The sequence below is a fragment of the Anarrhichthys ocellatus genome, unplaced genomic scaffold (assembly GCF_004355925.1).
Source record: "Anarrhichthys ocellatus isolate YVR2014 unplaced genomic scaffold, GSC_Weel_1.0 scaffold25, whole genome shotgun sequence".
Lineage (NCBI taxonomy): Eukaryota > Metazoa > Chordata > Actinopteri > Perciformes > Anarhichadidae > Anarrhichthys > Anarrhichthys ocellatus.
The window spans coordinates 6,123,071-6,139,613 of NW_022280055.1; the positions used below are offsets into that span (position 1 = coordinate 6,123,071).

Below are 16,543 nucleotides of genomic sequence, written 5' to 3' on the forward strand. Positions count from 1 at the left end.
GTGTGTGTGTGTGTGTGTGTGTGTGTGTGTGTGTGTGTGTGTGTGTGCGCGCGCGAAGGCCTGCTGTGCAAATGCTACAGCAGCGTAACCTCATCCTGTTTTTTACTGACTCGCCGACTTGCTAAAGACCCCACCTTCAACGCGCCTGCTGCAGAACACTAATGACTTGCTTTCGAATCTGTCTCAGTCATTTTATGACTCAGAGAATTCTCCTCCACGACCTGCAAGTCGACTCGAATCTACTCGTGCGGTTGAAGGTGCCCTTTTGTCTTTCTCTTGCTGCAGAAAGGGATCTTCAGAAAGTAGTGATCTCCGTGTCTCTAATGCATGCAGATTAAGCATGGAGGCTGCCATATTGCCCGGGTGGAGAGAATAAGCTCAGATTTTTTTATTGGCCGGTTTTGATAAAAGCAGGGGTGAGGGGAATCAGATGGTTGAACAACAGCAGCCGTAGCTCCTCATTGACTGAAGCTTTAGACTTACTTCGAGCCGTGACAGGTATATTGTGCGCGAGGCCTTCTAAGTGGCATCCCACTCTGATGGGTCCGATTGCAAACACGGATGCACAGAGGCCAACAATGGAGTCTTTCACTCGGCCGCGGCACGGGAAACGATTCTGGTTTGCATATGAGCACCAATCTGGACCCTCCCGAGCACGACGCAATCGAATCGGGACAAAGAAGAAAACACACCCTGGGGCAGAAACAAATCCCACGGGGTTCCAGTTATCTAAACGTCCCACCGCGTGGACTGCTGCGCTTCGATTCCCTCGGAGCTCTCGGTGTTCCCGCTCAGCGTTGTCGTCGTCATCGAGTGTGGTTTCGGTGGTGCCAACGCCGAGAGGAGAGCACTTTTTAATGTTTGCACTGGCTTCCCCCGTTCGGGGCAGTCTGGCTCGTCGATAACTGGCCGTGGGTTTCCATCGGCGCTCCACATGTTGGATGTTTAGCAGAGACGAGGTTTTGATTATAATGTGGAGGGGGGTGGAGCGAGGGCGGCCGTTGGGCCTCGTCCATATGCCGGGCTTCGGATCCCCAGGGGCTAAGCCAGCGGCTTAATGAGCAGCCCCGCAGGAATTAGTGCTACTTTAACCTCGGTGTTTTGACTGCTGGGAGAAGACCGCTGCTCAGCTGATTTACAGCCTCTGGCGGGGGGACGGGGTAAAAATCAATTTACTGTTGTAGACGGGGGCAGCATTAAAACCTGTTTTAGACACCTAAAAAAATCATTATCAGCTGAAGTGTATGCTATATTTAGAATATTTTTCAATGCTTAATCTTGCCGTCAGACAGCCATTCCCAACCACCATCTACTGTTCAGGATTACACTGACTATGGATAAGTACCTCATACAACCCCACTTCAAAACATCCAAACTATCCCTTTAAAAACTACAATCTTCCATTACTAAGGCTGGGAGCTGTTAGAAACACTAGTGCCAATACAATAGCAGGTATTCAGTGCTGAATATTCAGTGCTGAATACCTGCTATTGAAATATTAACGTCTCTTCAAGCGGTTGTACCGGAGCTTTCCTTAAATAAACTCTCTGGACAAACCACATACCCATACTGTTCAATTATTCAGGTGAGTGTAAATAATTCTACACCTGCCGCAACTGTTTGTCTACTCGAACACATAGCTAAAAATGCATAAACGCTCCGAGTGCTGCGGACCATGCGTTGTGCTGCAGACACTGTCCACAGTCAGCCGAAAGCTGGAGATAGAATCGTAGCTGCAGTGAGCGGCTTTCCAATCAGCCATGGATGTAAGATATCTTTGTTAGCTCACGCATGGGTAAAAACCTGGTGGCGGCATCAAACCATGACACAGATATGAAACAAGAAAAGGAAACGTAGGAAGTGTGACCGATGGTGAGAACACCAGCTAATCTTTCACGTTCATATTTGTCATTCTTTCCTAAATGTCCGATGTCCCACCTACTGCTTCATCATCAGCACCGCAGCCCTTCAGACGGTCCCTGTTGATTCATCTTGAAGGAGCCCGCTGTGTTTTTGCTGGAGCCTCGTAGCAAACCAAAGACAGACAGCGGGGGGGGGGGCTAGGCTAATGGCATCGGGCCTCATCTCTCATATGATATTACCGCGGTGACCGAAAGTCAAACCTCGTTCGTAATCAAGTGTGAGAGGTGGACAATACAGACTCACAGCTTCGGGTGTCTGCGGGGTCAAACGCTTCCATCGGACAGGGCACGTAGACTTTGAAGACTTGTCACAGTGACTTCTAATGTTCTAATCTCATGTGTCGTATGTATTTATAGATGTATGTGTGATAGAGGCTGGTTATCTTTGACGGAACCACGACTGATTGTCAGTCAATCACACAGGAAGTACCCCCCCTAAATGTCCATGACAAGATATCTAAAGACCATTTTCCACCGCAGGAACTCCTCCCAAATATGTTTTGAATACTTTGCGATGTAGAAAAGGCTTTGAAACAACGGTTTGACCATAATGTAGGGAGATTGATTCATAGGATGATGGGAAAATGTCACGTCACAATTATCCCGGACAGAAATATTTGCCCCATATATTATCCCAATAATAATCAAAATATGCCTAAAATTCTGAAAATGATACTAACATTAAAAAAATGTTTTCTTTAAAAAATAAAAAATACATTTTATCATTGGCTTTTCAAATTGCGTGACAAATGCTTCCCTCGGGAAAAGCAAAACACAAATGAATGCTTCAAATTGCGACATTATTCATGTCTCTTGTTAAAGTTTTGCCTAAAATAAGGAGTTTGCACGAACAAGATACCATAAAAGAACATTAAATTCCGGGCTCCTCAGCACAACTGAGGACAAACAGTCACATGACAAAGATTCAGGTAAACTTAGACTGAGCTGCAGGCTGTTTACAAAGAGACGGGGGGGGGGGTTGTGAGTAGAGGGTGTGAATATAAAATAAGAAGTTTAACATGTAGAGCACGTGGAGCCCTCATTCTTTCCCCTGATGTTGTAACACTTGTTGGTACTTGAAAACGCGATGCATGTTTATATAGACACATTTTTTCTCAATTTATGTAAAACACAAATGTATTATTTTACGATTTGCGACATTATGAATGTGCTGCATAACAGACATGTTTGAGTTCTCTACCTCTAGTCAAGATTGTGTTTTTTCCATGTAGGTGTGGGACTGTTCTATTGCAGTTTTCTAAGTTAATTTCGGTGATGAAGAAACATAAAAACATTTTTTTTTTTTTTTTAACAAGCTCTATTCATTTGACATTTTAGTCGTCAGTTTGTGAAAATTGGCATTCATGTTCACGTCCCGTCTCTCCTGTAGGGCTGCGTTGCTCTTTGCAGGCGTGAACCGTGATGAGCCTTAAAGATGATCCACAGCCGGGACACAATCCTCTTTGGAGGGTGCTGAGCAGGGGGGGTCTGGGTTTTTTTCTAGACGCTTGCAGCTCTGTGTGCCGGAACGTGCCGTACTGAGCCGGGCACAGCTGCACACGCTCCTCTCCTCTGAGGCACGGCACAAGACACACACACACAGAGACGTATGTTGAAGCAGTGCTGTCTTAAGGTGGGAGTGATGTTGCGCTGGTTCATCCTCTGTCACTCACAGGATCTGCCATCGCCATGGCTACTGCATCAGTACCACTCAACCCCGACTCTGCCAGGGCGAGGAACCCCATAGCAGCACTCGCTGTGCTCATGAATGTGGTAACCTAGCAACGGGGGGGGGGGGGGGGGGGGGGAGATGATGATGGGCAACAGTGCCTCGTTCAATTCGAGGTAAATCTTGCTCCTGTGACGTCCACCTCTGATGTTCATCAGCAGTTCAATAAACACTTAATGGCACAGAAGTTCTCCAATACTCCACATACATAACAATAACATCAATTTTCCATAATAAAAAAATATAACCCGTACCCCCCCTCGTCTCGTCCCCCCCATTCTTGAGGTGTAAGTTGAGTAAAAACTGTCATGAAAGCGAATCTGAAAGTTCTAGGAAGCGGGTTTTTAAAAAACAGTTGGAAATGTATTGCGAAATCTAAAACTGATGGACCACATGGTCTTATCAAAACATCTGTGTGCTCACAAATTATTAGTGCCGGCAGAAGAAAGGTGACGTGTATAAAGATGCTTTTCTGTCACTTCCTTTTCCTCCTGCGAGGTAGAGGAAGTGAGCGCAGCACTAATGCTCATTTCTCCTGTCAGGAAGGATGGATGTGGCTGCCGGGGTCATAAAACATGCATCTCCTGCTAGTGGAAGGCGTAGTAGCCTCAACATGTGGAGCACTTCAAAGTAAGCTTTGTGTTTCACTCCTGCTGTAGAAAGTGGATGACACGAGCCAGAGTCAAAACCCGTGACAACACGCACCCCCTGCCTTGTTCGACTCCGGGTTTGGAAAGTGGAACTGCGAAGATGAAACGCAGGGAGCTGGCTGGGGCGGGACACAGAGGCCTCCTCTATTTATAGGATGACTGGTCGAGTCGGACGCGAGGCACTTCATCAGCAAAACTGTCTTCCTCCTGAATGGAAGAAGCAAGCAGTTATTTTCAGCTGTTTTTTTTGGGGGTCGAGCCACGTCATCGCAAAGCCGATGTTCTCAGAGAGTTTGATGGAAATGTGACACCGTTTCAAGGTGTATTTCAGGCTTTTTCACCACATCCCGTCACACAGCGATGAGGCCCAGATAAGTGTGCATTCAGCGGGTTGTTGCACCTACTGCACATCTGCAGGAAAATGCAGTGCCCACGAGCTGAAACGCACAGTTGGTACGGCTTCTTCTTTTTCTCACAGCACATGTAGATCACCCCCCACCTAATGAAGAGTGACTTCTGGTTCAAAACTCTGTACTCTTTTTAAGGTAATAAATAGGTCATTTTAACATGAGCAACATGGTCTTTTGGGAGATGTCACTTCAAACTTACTATCGACCATCTTCCTCTCCCTCCTCCCGTCTACTACTACGCTGTCTTCTGTCTAATGAAGGCAGAATTATATTTTAGAAATACTTGTGTTGAAATTCTCGTTACATTCCCACAACAATCAATAAATCAAATCCTCTGTTTTTAAAAAAAAGAAACTGAAAATAAAATCCGGTACCTGCGGCTATCTCGGGACTTTATTAAGCCTTTCCCGTCATTCGTCACCAGAGTCCTCCACAAGCTTGACAGCGGTGAGTTACAATAGCTACGTTTGTTGTTTACGTTCATGATGACCATTTTGGGGGAGTGGCCTGAAGAGACGGGCTTGTTGGTGATTTAGCAACTTTTGGAGCTAGTGCGGCTAGCTACTTTCATAGGGAAAGAAGTTGACACCTGGCTGCCTTTTTTGTTGTTTTCTACAATCTCACCGACCAAAGCTTTACTCAAACTCACTTTCACTTAAGCTTTATTTATAAATACTCCAGAATCCAAAATGATTCGTTGTGAAACGGTGTTGTTCGGCAGAGGAGATGTCCGTGTTCAGTGTGTTTTTTTTAGTTTGTGAAATGTAATTATAACATTATTTTGACAACTAAAAATGTCTCTTTCAGCATTCGGTTGTACTTAGCTCCACCCTGTCGTGTCATTTGTCAAAAAAAAACAAGATGGCGACGGCCAAAATACTAAAAACGGAGGCTTTGAAACCGGATTCCACAAACCAACGTGTGTCCACTTCCTATGCATGGTCAACGATGTCATCATCGTATTAGCTTGGACGTTGGTTATTTAGCACTGTAGTCTGACTTTGTCGACCTGATTTAGATGGTGCATCTGAACTCCATCGCGCCGTGGACAGAAGTGTCAAAAGAAACGGGCTCCCTTCTGTCCGATCTGAAGGATAAAATGTGTTCTAGAGCCTTGAGAAGACAAATAAGCGCCTGAAACTGTCGAGCTGTCCCTCTGAGGGTGTTTGTGTAGTTACTCTGAAGGTGTCTCCTCTATTTTGTGCTGCTGAGCCAAAGCCCAGTGCTGTATACAGCCGCTCAGCAGGTGAAGCCAATGACATGCTCACACGCTAAATACATACCAATGTACTGAAACCGGCATTTACTGTAGATGATAAAATCACGTGTGCAGTTGACGCTCACGTTCACAGCACGAAGAAGAGCTCTCCAATGAGGTAGAAAGAGAATGGATGTTTTTTTATCCGAGGAGGAGGACCCGATGAATATTTCACTGTGGAGAGCAGAGGCAGCGTCTTCTTGTTTTGTCGTTGATTCATCCGGAGCCCAGAGGGGAAGTGAAGAGTATCAGGGGGGGCGGGGGGGCTGCCAGGTCAAGTCCTGGACACGGCTGCATTATTAACAGAAGGTCAGCTGTCAGTGCACGTCTGCAGGGCTCACATCAAGCGGCACCACTCCATTTTTTTTGCACGTCCCTGGCTGACATGTTCGTAACCTTGTTGGCCGTTTAATAAAGGTTTGCAAGCCTTCTCTTCCAGCAGCCACGTTATTTATTTATTTATTTTCTTGTTCCAATAAAACGGAGCCAGACCACAAAGAGCACATAACACACGGAGCACCTGGAGCAAGATTTATTACCTCCACCGTAAAAAGATGGAGAAGATATATTGGGTGAGAGGCTGCACATATTGACTTGGACAACATTAAAGGGCTGCGACAAAAAAAAAAAAAAGCTCTTTAATTGAGGTTACCGTGAGGATCTTTTAGCTGCTTTTGAAACAGTATCAATGTAGTACTGATGCCTCTATATGAAGGGCTAACTGTGAACATTTTTTTGGTTAATCAACCGATCTGTTGATTATTTCAGCGTCAATAGCTTCCATCTCTTCAGTTTTACTGAGGAGAATGGCTGCAGTAGTAGTCCGGACTCTGGAAGGCCCGACAGTTTTTGTCGCAGACTGCCGTCTCCATCGCCACCTCTGAGGATCACTAGGTGTCCGCCGTCTTCCCTGCGCCGGCTCCTACTGGCGCCGCTGCTGTCGTCCCTTACCGCTGCTGACACTGAGCCGCCCTGACACAATGGTGTCACCGCTGGTCCCACCCGGCTTGCATTTCGACTGCGGCTTGTTCCTTCCACACAGTACAGAGAGAGAGAGGGCGAGCGAGAGAGAAGAGAGGATCATGGGCCTGTGTTGTTGTGATCCACGCTCAGCCAGCAGGAAGAGATGTAGACAAGCATGTGGCCTCTCCGGGAGGAAGGGCTGTTCCAGTTTTGACAGCTCGTAATCCCCCAACCGGAGAGAGGAGACGAGCCAGCAGTGTATACAAAAACTAAGTGGAGATACATTAATGCTCAAACTTGCCTGCCTCCCTACTTTTCTGTGCTTTACGGCTGTCTGCAGGCTCAGGTGGCGCAGACGGGCCTTTATCATCTCCGCGCTGAGGAGGCGACCTGCTCGCTCTGATGGGCTCCCGCGGAGAGGGATAAAAGCGGGATGGAGTCAGTGATTTTTTTTTTTTTTAACGAAGGCGGTCGGTGCATCCTGAGGCGGACCTCCTGCGGGGATACGTGCTGTAAAAAAGAGCTGTGAAAACGAGATAATCGAGCCCAGATCCTTGGCTTTATTGACTCCACCAGGCCTCTTTGAAGTAAACTGGTTTCTGGCGGTGCAGGAGCTTCAGCCTTTGAGTGCTTACTTGAGGCTTTAATGTTGACCTTGGGGAAGCCGTTAGCAGCTATTCGTGTCTTATTGAGGTCTACCGTTTCAAAAAGACAATCTTCCTAAATTGGGAGAAATGTGTTTTTGTTTCTCCTCTCCACTTAATTCAACATTTCCTCCTCTACTGACATCGTCTCAAGGTTGCAAATCACTTCCTCCTGTTGCCCCTTAGTGAGTGTCTCTGGTCAGCTGTGTGTGCTTTCCTGTCGCCCACCACAGAGCCTGGTTCCCTGAAATGGGGGGGGGGAGGCTACTTTATCTCCTATTGGTCAGGATGGCGCAATGGAGGGGCGCCCTGGGGGGCGGGGGGAGGGTTTTTTTTTTTGGGGGGGGGGATAGCAGCGGCGATTTTTCCTGTGATGTGCCAGGTGACCTCAGGGACCTCGCGGCGCAAAGCCAGGGCTGCCCACAGAGAAGCTAAGCCAGAACATTGGTCGAGGTCGTTTGTCTAGGCTGGTCCCTTTTGCATGCTGGGAGTGCGGAGACGAGGGCCTTCCTTCTGGCAGAAGAAGCCGGCGCAGCATGTGACAACCCGGAGTCCATCATTATCCCGCTCCCTTTGACAAGAGTCGGGAGGGGGGGGGACTTCCTGTCCATCCACTCTCGCCTTTATGCTTCAGTTCCATCTCACTCCTCCTCTTCCTCCTCTCGATCAGCCACCGTTCTTCCTCCTCTGTAGTGGTTTTCTACCTCATTATGACTCCGTGTAGACCTCTCTGTCTCTGTCTGTCTATTTTGGTGTTCCTCCTGATGAAGGGCACAGCACGAGGACGGTGTAAAGTGATTATTATCATGATGGGTTGGCTGTACAACAACAGAGTGAGAGACAGCAGGGTCGGTTGCATCATCAGCGGCCTTTGCAGACATGGGAGGGAGATGGGTCCCGAGCCGAGAGCTCTCTGTTTCCAGCGGCACGGTTTAAAATTGTGATGAGTTGTATAATAATAATTCTGCCACATGTATGTCCCAATCCGTGCGAAAACAAATTAGTTCGCACCTCTCCAGCCTCCACCCACCCTCTTTCCACTCTCCTGGAGCCGGAGGTGTTTTCACTCACACGGACACGATCCCGCCGGGGTTCACTTCACACCTCCAATGACCGATGGGGTGGAAAAAGCCTTTCCCCGAGGGGTTAAACCGTGATAGTAAGACCTCCGTCAACAACCACCCAGAGCCCCAGAGGACCCGCCCCATCACCTCTCCATCAAATGTAAATTCAGGTCCCCGGACGGCTGCCCCCGAACGCCATGACATACCTTCAGCTCTGTGCAACCTTCCCATAAATGATTCACTCAGAGTAGCACGTGCACATGGGCGTGCCTCTGTATAAACCCCCCGCCTCAGCACCCTTCTTTATCCGCCTATCTTTTCTCAGACCATTGGACGCCACCTTGTTTCATGTTGACTTAACCAGTCTTCACTCCCATTCACTCATTAAATCACTCTCTTTACATGTGCACATGCTTTCAGTCGTTGGCACCAATTAAAGCACCTAATTAATTTTGTCGATCCAGTGTTCTATCAATAGCCTTTTTGTGTTAACTATTTATAGAGCCCACTCCACCGCTGGTCACGTCCTGCCCTGAAATTAGATTTTTCTTGTTGAAAGCGGCTGAGGAGGCGCTCGGCCCGACGTGAATCATGACGGCATACTGAAAGCTGTAAGCCAACAAAAGGAGAATAATTCATTTCATATTATATGAAAGCGTATACATTTTAGATACTCTGGAACGTTTTCATTTTAGTGAAGCGACAGCCCTCTGGGATTGAAAAAAACGAAAAACAGCCCCTACGGCAAGCAGGTGGCGGCTTTTTTTTTTTAATGCGAAGGAGGAATAATTAATCAGCAGAGAGGGCTGCGTGAAAAGGAGGGAAGGAAGAGAGAAATAAAGAGATGAAAGAGCCTTCAGTTCAAAGAGAGCAACGGGCGATGAGCTCGGCCCTTTGCCGGGCCTGCAGAGAGCTCTGCTGAGGAAGACGTCGGGCAAACGGGATTATTACTGCAACGGCTGTCTTCGGACTCGAGCAGATTGCTTACTGAGACACTTTTTGTCGTTTTTTCCCTTTCATTTGCTTGACACATCGCAGTGGGGTGAGATGATCTGCCCCGAATCAGAATCAGAAATCCATCAGAGCCACCTACCCACGTGACGGCTCCGTACGACCGGCTGTGATGCTAAATCAGACCTCTCCCCGGAAACACACCCCGACTCCAAAGGTTATCGTTGTACCCACTGCACAGGAAATACCGTCCGTCCGGCTCAGAGGGATCAATACATTTGTATCCCAAAGCTGACTCGGTGTGCCTCTGCCGGTCACGGGGTCAAGAGTCAGAACGGCGAGCACTTCCTGGTCTCAGCCGTCCGCTGTGAGCACACACACGATTAGAGACGCTCGGCAGTCTGGCGCCGAGCGTGGCATCGCCGCTGCTGTTGCCTTTAGTTACACATATCGGGCAATTTCATTTTAACTCGTGAAAGATGCTAACATTAAAAGCAAGGCACACAATGAACACATAAGAGAGAAGACATGGGCATTCAGTTTGAAAAGGTTGGTCCTTGGTGTGTTTTCTTGTTTGGGTTTGAAAAAAACAAGAAAACACAAATAATACGGTACTTTCTCACTTCCTGTGACAACCTCTGATCGTGGCTGACGGGCGTTTCGGCCTCCGCGTGCCGTCTGAGGGATGGGCCTGTAATTATGCTGAGAGAGAGTGGTCACAGCGTGTCAGTCAGTGTTTGGCTCCCGTCCTAAATTGGCGGAGAAGAGGGCTGCTGTCGGCGGCGAGGCGGCATCAACAAAGACCATCATTCTAAAGTGGTAAAAGTTGCATTGAATGTCGGAGGTTAAAGACCTGCCAGCTGAATCCGAGACGTCGCAGGGTTTATTATGATTATCAATATGGAAATCCTGGATGGAAGGAGCCACATGTAAATAATTGAGTCAATTAAGTACAGTAGTAATTGTAAGAATGGGTACTTTTACATGCTCAAGTATCCTGTTTTGATCAGTGATGGAAGAATTATTACGACATGTTGCTGAAAGAGAAACGTTGGTATGTTAACACTATTTTCCCATGTTTTTGAGTCTATAGCCGTAGACACATAGGACTAGTATTCACAACAAATGACCTACCGTATATACTCATAATATTAGTCCCTTACGAATCAGCATTTTTTTGTCATTTGGAAAGGACCTAACAGAACTTAAACCTGTTTTTGTTTTTACTTTTGGCTTCATCCGGTCTGCTCGTTATTGTCTAACCACGTCTCGCTCGAGGAGAGGTCTCTTACAGAAATGTTGCGTACTCATCCACGTTGTTGATCTAAATATTCAGCCATGACATTGAAAACTGACACTGACAACACTCTGCACTCCTCTCTCGTACTCCCACTCACATCTCCACCGATGTCCTCACACGACACGTGACAAGTCATACGCTAATTATGGCAATTTCACACAAATGTCTGATCGGATAAAATAGCGAACTGATGACATTTTCCACAGGTATGGATGTAAACTGCAGCCTGACTGGTTGGTGGAGGCATATGATCGCGGGGCGGGTCATCGTATTTCTCTTTTGATTCCTCGTTTGGTCTATAAAATGTCTGGTGTCCGTGGTGGCACCAGACAAAAACCTTATGGACCATCCTCTGGGCAACATGAATGCCCACAGCAGATTTCACAGTGATGGATGATAGATATTGTGTGCTGGTGTTGCTGTTCGGTTACTTTTCAGCCTCTTGTTTACGGCAGCTACTCATTAGATCGGGGCGTGATTATCTCTTTTCAGGTTTATTGTTTGTCAGCCACACTGAGGAGTGCGATTCCTCCTCTACGATCCTCCACTTGTTTATTGCCGCTCCTAAGAAAAGGGGAAGCCCACGCTCCTCATTCATCATTCTCCTCTCTGTCCTCACGGTGTGTCACAAGTGAATCCTGCTTCTCTCCGCAGTCGGATGAGGTGACTGAGACAGAGGGAAGGCAGGGGGGAGGGAGAGAGAGAGTGAAATATATTCTCAAGTGACATATTCTGAGGACAGACTGGCTGAAGGCCAGACCGACACTTTGTCTTCAGAGGAGAACCTGGATTTATGGCCCGTTGTGTCTCCGCGCCCGACGCTGGTATTTTCGTCCTTGTTGCAGAGAAACAATTGGACGGCGTTGATTCCTCTGGGGGTACGCAACATTGTCCAAGGGTAATCTTGTGCCCCCGCTGCGGTGCGTCATTTTTCAAATCTCAGCAATTAATTTTGCCGAGGGAATGACCATCATTCAGTTTAGTTATAAATATACTACTGAGAAAGTATTTCAAGATGTTTCTTTAAGACTGTAGTCTGGAGCGGTACCTACATGTGCTACAGAAACCTTCTTTCTATTACAAATGTGCAAAACGTGAAAAGACAATAAGAAAGTAAATGAATAAATAAATAGGGGAAATAACGGAAATAATAACATTCATAAACATGTGTGCTTTGGGTCGCCCCCCCAGACCCTTTAAGGGGGGGGCTGGTCCATTGTGGGTTTGATCCCAGACCCTTGGAAGGGGGCCTTGACTTGCAGCTTAACGTGCAGTGCAAGAGAACTTTTACATAAGTGGGATTATGGGAGAGGATTTCTCTGTAGACAGCACGGTAAAGAATAGAGTCCAACGCTCTGTCCAAAATGTTTAAGACAGGCGTAGGCCGGTTGTCCGTCCTCACTCTGTCCTCGCGCCGCTCTCCGAAGCCCGTTACTCCCTCCCCCCTGACCGAGAAAGAGACACACTTGTTTGTGTGAGTCATCCGGGGACACGGGCTGTGTGTGTGTGTGTGTGTGTGTGTGTGTGTGTGTGTGTGTGTGTGTGTGTGTGTCAGGCTATAAACTCAATGTCCCTGCCTGCCCGACTAGAGTGCCGATCAGCAGAAGAATGTCGTCCGCAGAGAAAGCAGCATGAGCGGAGAACCTTGAGCGGAGCGATGAGTGCAGCTATGTTCGGGTGCGCTGAGCACAGACAGACGGACTGTTTTTCATCTCATCGATCCAGCCGTCCAGCTCATAGTACATAAGTTAAATTCATTGCCTGCGTTAATGCTCTTTTAGCCTGTTTGTGGTTTTATTTCTCCCGCCCTTTATCAACATGTAATCTTCCTGCTGTCTTTTATAAACAAACATAAACCAACCCCCCTTTTTCCTCCCCCTGTCGTCCACAGATTATAGATAATGGGCTGTGTGCAATGCAAGGATAAGGAAGTAACCAAACTCACGGACGACCGTGACACCAGCATCTCCCAGGGAGCGGGCTACCGCTATGGGGCCGACCCCACGCCGCAGCACTACCCCAGCTTCGGGGTCGCCGCCATCCCCAACTACAACAACTTCAACGCCCCCGTCGGACAGGGGATGACCGTCTTCGGGGGGGTCAGCACGTCCTCTCACACCGGAACCCTGAGGACCCGTGGCGGGACAGGTGAGGGATGTTCACAGCTAGTTAGGAAGAGTCACCGTCAGACGTGTTTGCCGACCACGGTACCTGCTCGAATATCAAATATAAAGCTCTCTGATTGGTCACTGAAATCGCACTTAGTCCATGCTTTTTGCACTCAAAAATAGGCAAAATCTCCAGGGGGAATGACCGTCAATCAAAAAGTGATCTCAAAGAGACAGCAAAGGCTCAGAGAGACGATCTGTATTTTAGAAAGAACAGAGGAGGAGGAAGTAACTCATTGGTACTTCAGTGCGTCTTTATTGTTTTGTCGGAACACGGAAAGTGTCTGCAGCGGTGGAGTGTGAAGGTCATTTCTTTTGACTGCATTCCCACGCAGTTACAGCATTCTACACACCCAGTGACAGACTGGCTCGCAGGCCGCCCACACACACACCTCCGTTTGAACTCTTCGGGGAGCCTTGTGCGTTTAAAGACTTCTTTCGTCAGCCCAAAATCTTGGCGATCCTCACCTCACAGCCCCTCGTGCAGCCCCACTGCCGACGACCAGCCCAGCCCCCCGACACTCCCTGTCAGGAACATCCGGCTGGCTTTGGCGCTGGGGCTTTGTGAGCCGGGGATCCTTGTTTATGTAGGGGAATATTCCTACTCAGGATATCCTTTATGTTTGGACTGAGCCCCGGGCCGGCTCTGCAGAGGAACTCTGCGTTTCCACTCGACCTAGCAGGAGCCCTCTCCCTCAAAGTGCGGATTATGTTCCGCGCCGCATAATCCAAATCCACTCGGTGGGCAGAGGAGCAGAGAGGGGGTTTTAGCTTTTTAATTTTCTCCTGGTGGGGGGAAATGTGGGCATAAGCCGGCCCTTCCCTCCCAACCCCTGTTATAACACAGCTGCCGAGCTTGTTTGCTCTGACGGCCACAATCAATCCCCTCCGTCGCCCTGCAGAGGAGCCCAAATTGCGGTTGGCATCAGAAATCTTATTGATCATCAGTTGATCTTTTGCTGATGTCCATTCGCCAAATAGAAATTCCTCTGACCTTATGTAACTCATTGAGTGGGATCCCCGCAGACAGCTCCGGGATGAATCAATATGCCAGTTTATACCTGACGCCCACCTCTGCTGAACTAATGAAACATTCGAACAGTACGAAACCACAGCGGTGAGGCGTTCAGGGTCTTGCGTTGCGTTCCAATCAGACACACTCTTCCGAACAGTGTGCCCTCCCTTCTCTCTGTTTTCCCGTCTGTCTGACACGTAAATGGTGGCGGGTCCTCTCCATCTGTGACAGAGAGATGCCTCGCACGCCCTCTCTTCATATCAACACGGTTTCCCAGAGAGCCTCAGTCCCAGTCAGAGCGTCTGAAGTGAAAAAAAAAAATTTGATCAAGAGAGTTTAAGTGGGCTTTGAAGAAGTGCCCATTCGACTTCCATTTGTCAAACACTCAGAGGCATGAAACAGCTTAATAGCTGCAGTCGCCTCAGACCTGAGCGAAACACTCTTGAGTGCTGCCGTCTGATCGCTGCACTCCTGTGCTGTTATGAGTCAAGACCAATCAAACTACGACAGTGAGCGATGGTGATGGAGAGACAGACCTCTTAAAGGAGAATTCCAGTTTATAACACTGTTCATAATTTCATAAACTCATTTCATAGTAATGTATTTTACCGTGATTCCCACCCCCAATTCCCAAGTGTACCACCACTAATAGAACCACATTCTCTGGGGAACACTGCAGATCTAAGTGTTATCGAAATTGTGCAAAAACTTTTATTACTACAAACACTTTTCAGTAACTTTGGCGCAGACAAATTCTTCTCTGTTTCAGCCACTGTGATGCTGCCAGTCTCGTACGTCAGTAGAGTCGATTGTGGGCGAGATAATGGAACGATAATGGTTTTCAGGCCACTGGCTTTTATCAAGCGAGGTTTTTAGCCGGCCTCATGGGAGTCGAACTGGACTGAGGCATCCCCAAATCACAGCTCCTGTCACTAGACCGATCGACGTTTGTGGCCCTACCCCACCCGGCTGGATTCACATTACTGACGCGTCACGCATTCTGCTTCAGACTGGCATTCCCATGCCCCCCGAAAACTTAGTTGTAGGGATTTAGCTGATTCTGTCATTAAGAGAAACACAGAGCGAGTCAACCGGCAAAGAGCTCGGCGTCTTATTCAGTTGTTGGAAAGTGAATCCATTTACAGACGGAGCTCTCAAACTACTATATAACCCTGTAACCCCAATTAAAAGTAAGCGAGAATGAGTGATTCATCTTTTCAGAGTGTAATTTCACATTTTGTGTTCACTCAAATGAAGCCATATTGAGATGCGAGCCCTATTATGTGATTTAGTTCGTCCCCCGGGGAGTTTATATCTTTACTAAATGTTTTCCTCTATCGTTTCTCCGTCGTCTCTTAATCATGGACTATTTGTTCTATTTGTGTTTTTTTTACCCGGCACCCCTAAAAGGGCCGTTTAACAGTTAGAGCTTTTCCTCCCATCTTCATTTGTATTGCTCCCCTCCCGCTGCGATCTGTTTACACATCCTGCAACCAGCCCGACTTCCTTTCGTCACGTTCGCCAGGAGCGAGCAATGAGCAGGAGCGTAACGCCGGGGAGTGGTTCCTGTGAGAGAAAGTGCCGCTGTGAGATATTCAAATGAGCGCTGCTGTTCTCCGCCAGGACGAGAGCATGAATTAGTAGGATTAATGGAGGGGAGATATGGGAGAGGGGATAAGACTCCATGGAGAGGAGAAGGTGACTTCGGGTTAGTTTGGGAGAATGATTCTGCAAAGGTTATTCTGCCATTACGGCGCCGGTTCAACCTCAGGAACGCCGTACCGTATCGGAGCCCCGACGTGTCGTCTGACAACAACCGAAGTGTTCATAGCTGTTCTGAACGGCCAGGCTGTGCTGGCTGCCCCGACCCCCCCCCCCCCATTTAGAAAAGCCACAAAAACGGTCAAACGCAGCCAATCCATCAAGTCGATGTTCACTGGATGATTGAAAAGTTTGACATGCTGGTGGCGCCAGATAAAAAGTTAGGGGGTTATTTAGTTGTTACGGTTCATCCTGCGGGGACCATGAAAAACATTTCTAAATGTCATTGTAATTCAAGCAATATGGTGAAGGCGACTGGCAACTGCCGAGCGCTGACGCTGTGCTTTCCGTCCCTCCCGCAGGAGTCACCCTCTTCGTGGCACTTTACGACTACGAGGCGCGGACGGAGGACGACCTCACCTTCAGGAAAGGAGAGAGGTTCCAGATTATCAACAGCACGTAAGTCAGCTATGGGTAAAAAGTGGCGGCTAAGAAGTGTTTCGGTGTGACAACGAGCGGTAAACGCCGTTCATTTAAGATAAGCAGGGACTCCAGCCAGCTGTGATGAGTGTGGTGTTCCTTGAAGACTTCCCCTCTGAGCTTGGACTGGAAGGACCCCTGCTGCACCCACAGTGATGTTGGCTGATCTTTCTTTCCGGTCAGCAGAAATGCAGGTGTGTGTGTGTGTGTGTGTGTGTGTGTGTGTGT

The 16,543-nt window shown here is 48.0% G+C and overlaps 1 protein-coding gene across 4 annotated transcripts in view; it reads left to right on the top strand.

Moving 5' to 3' along the window:
* fynb (FYN proto-oncogene, Src family tyrosine kinase b) overlaps positions 1–16,543 on the top strand; it is a 56,249-nt gene that overhangs the window by 24,120 nt on the left and 15,586 nt on the right. For all 4 annotated transcript variants that reach the window (XM_031861762.1, XM_031861763.1, XM_031861764.1 and 1 more), the window contains 2 exons: positions 12,783–13,039; positions 16,198–16,294. In XM_031861762.1, the coding sequence (XP_031717622.1) occupies positions 12,793–13,039; positions 16,198–16,294 (344 nt within the window). In that variant the 5' untranslated portion in view covers positions 12,783–12,792. The remainder of the gene's footprint in view (positions 1–12,782; positions 13,040–16,197; positions 16,295–16,543) is intronic.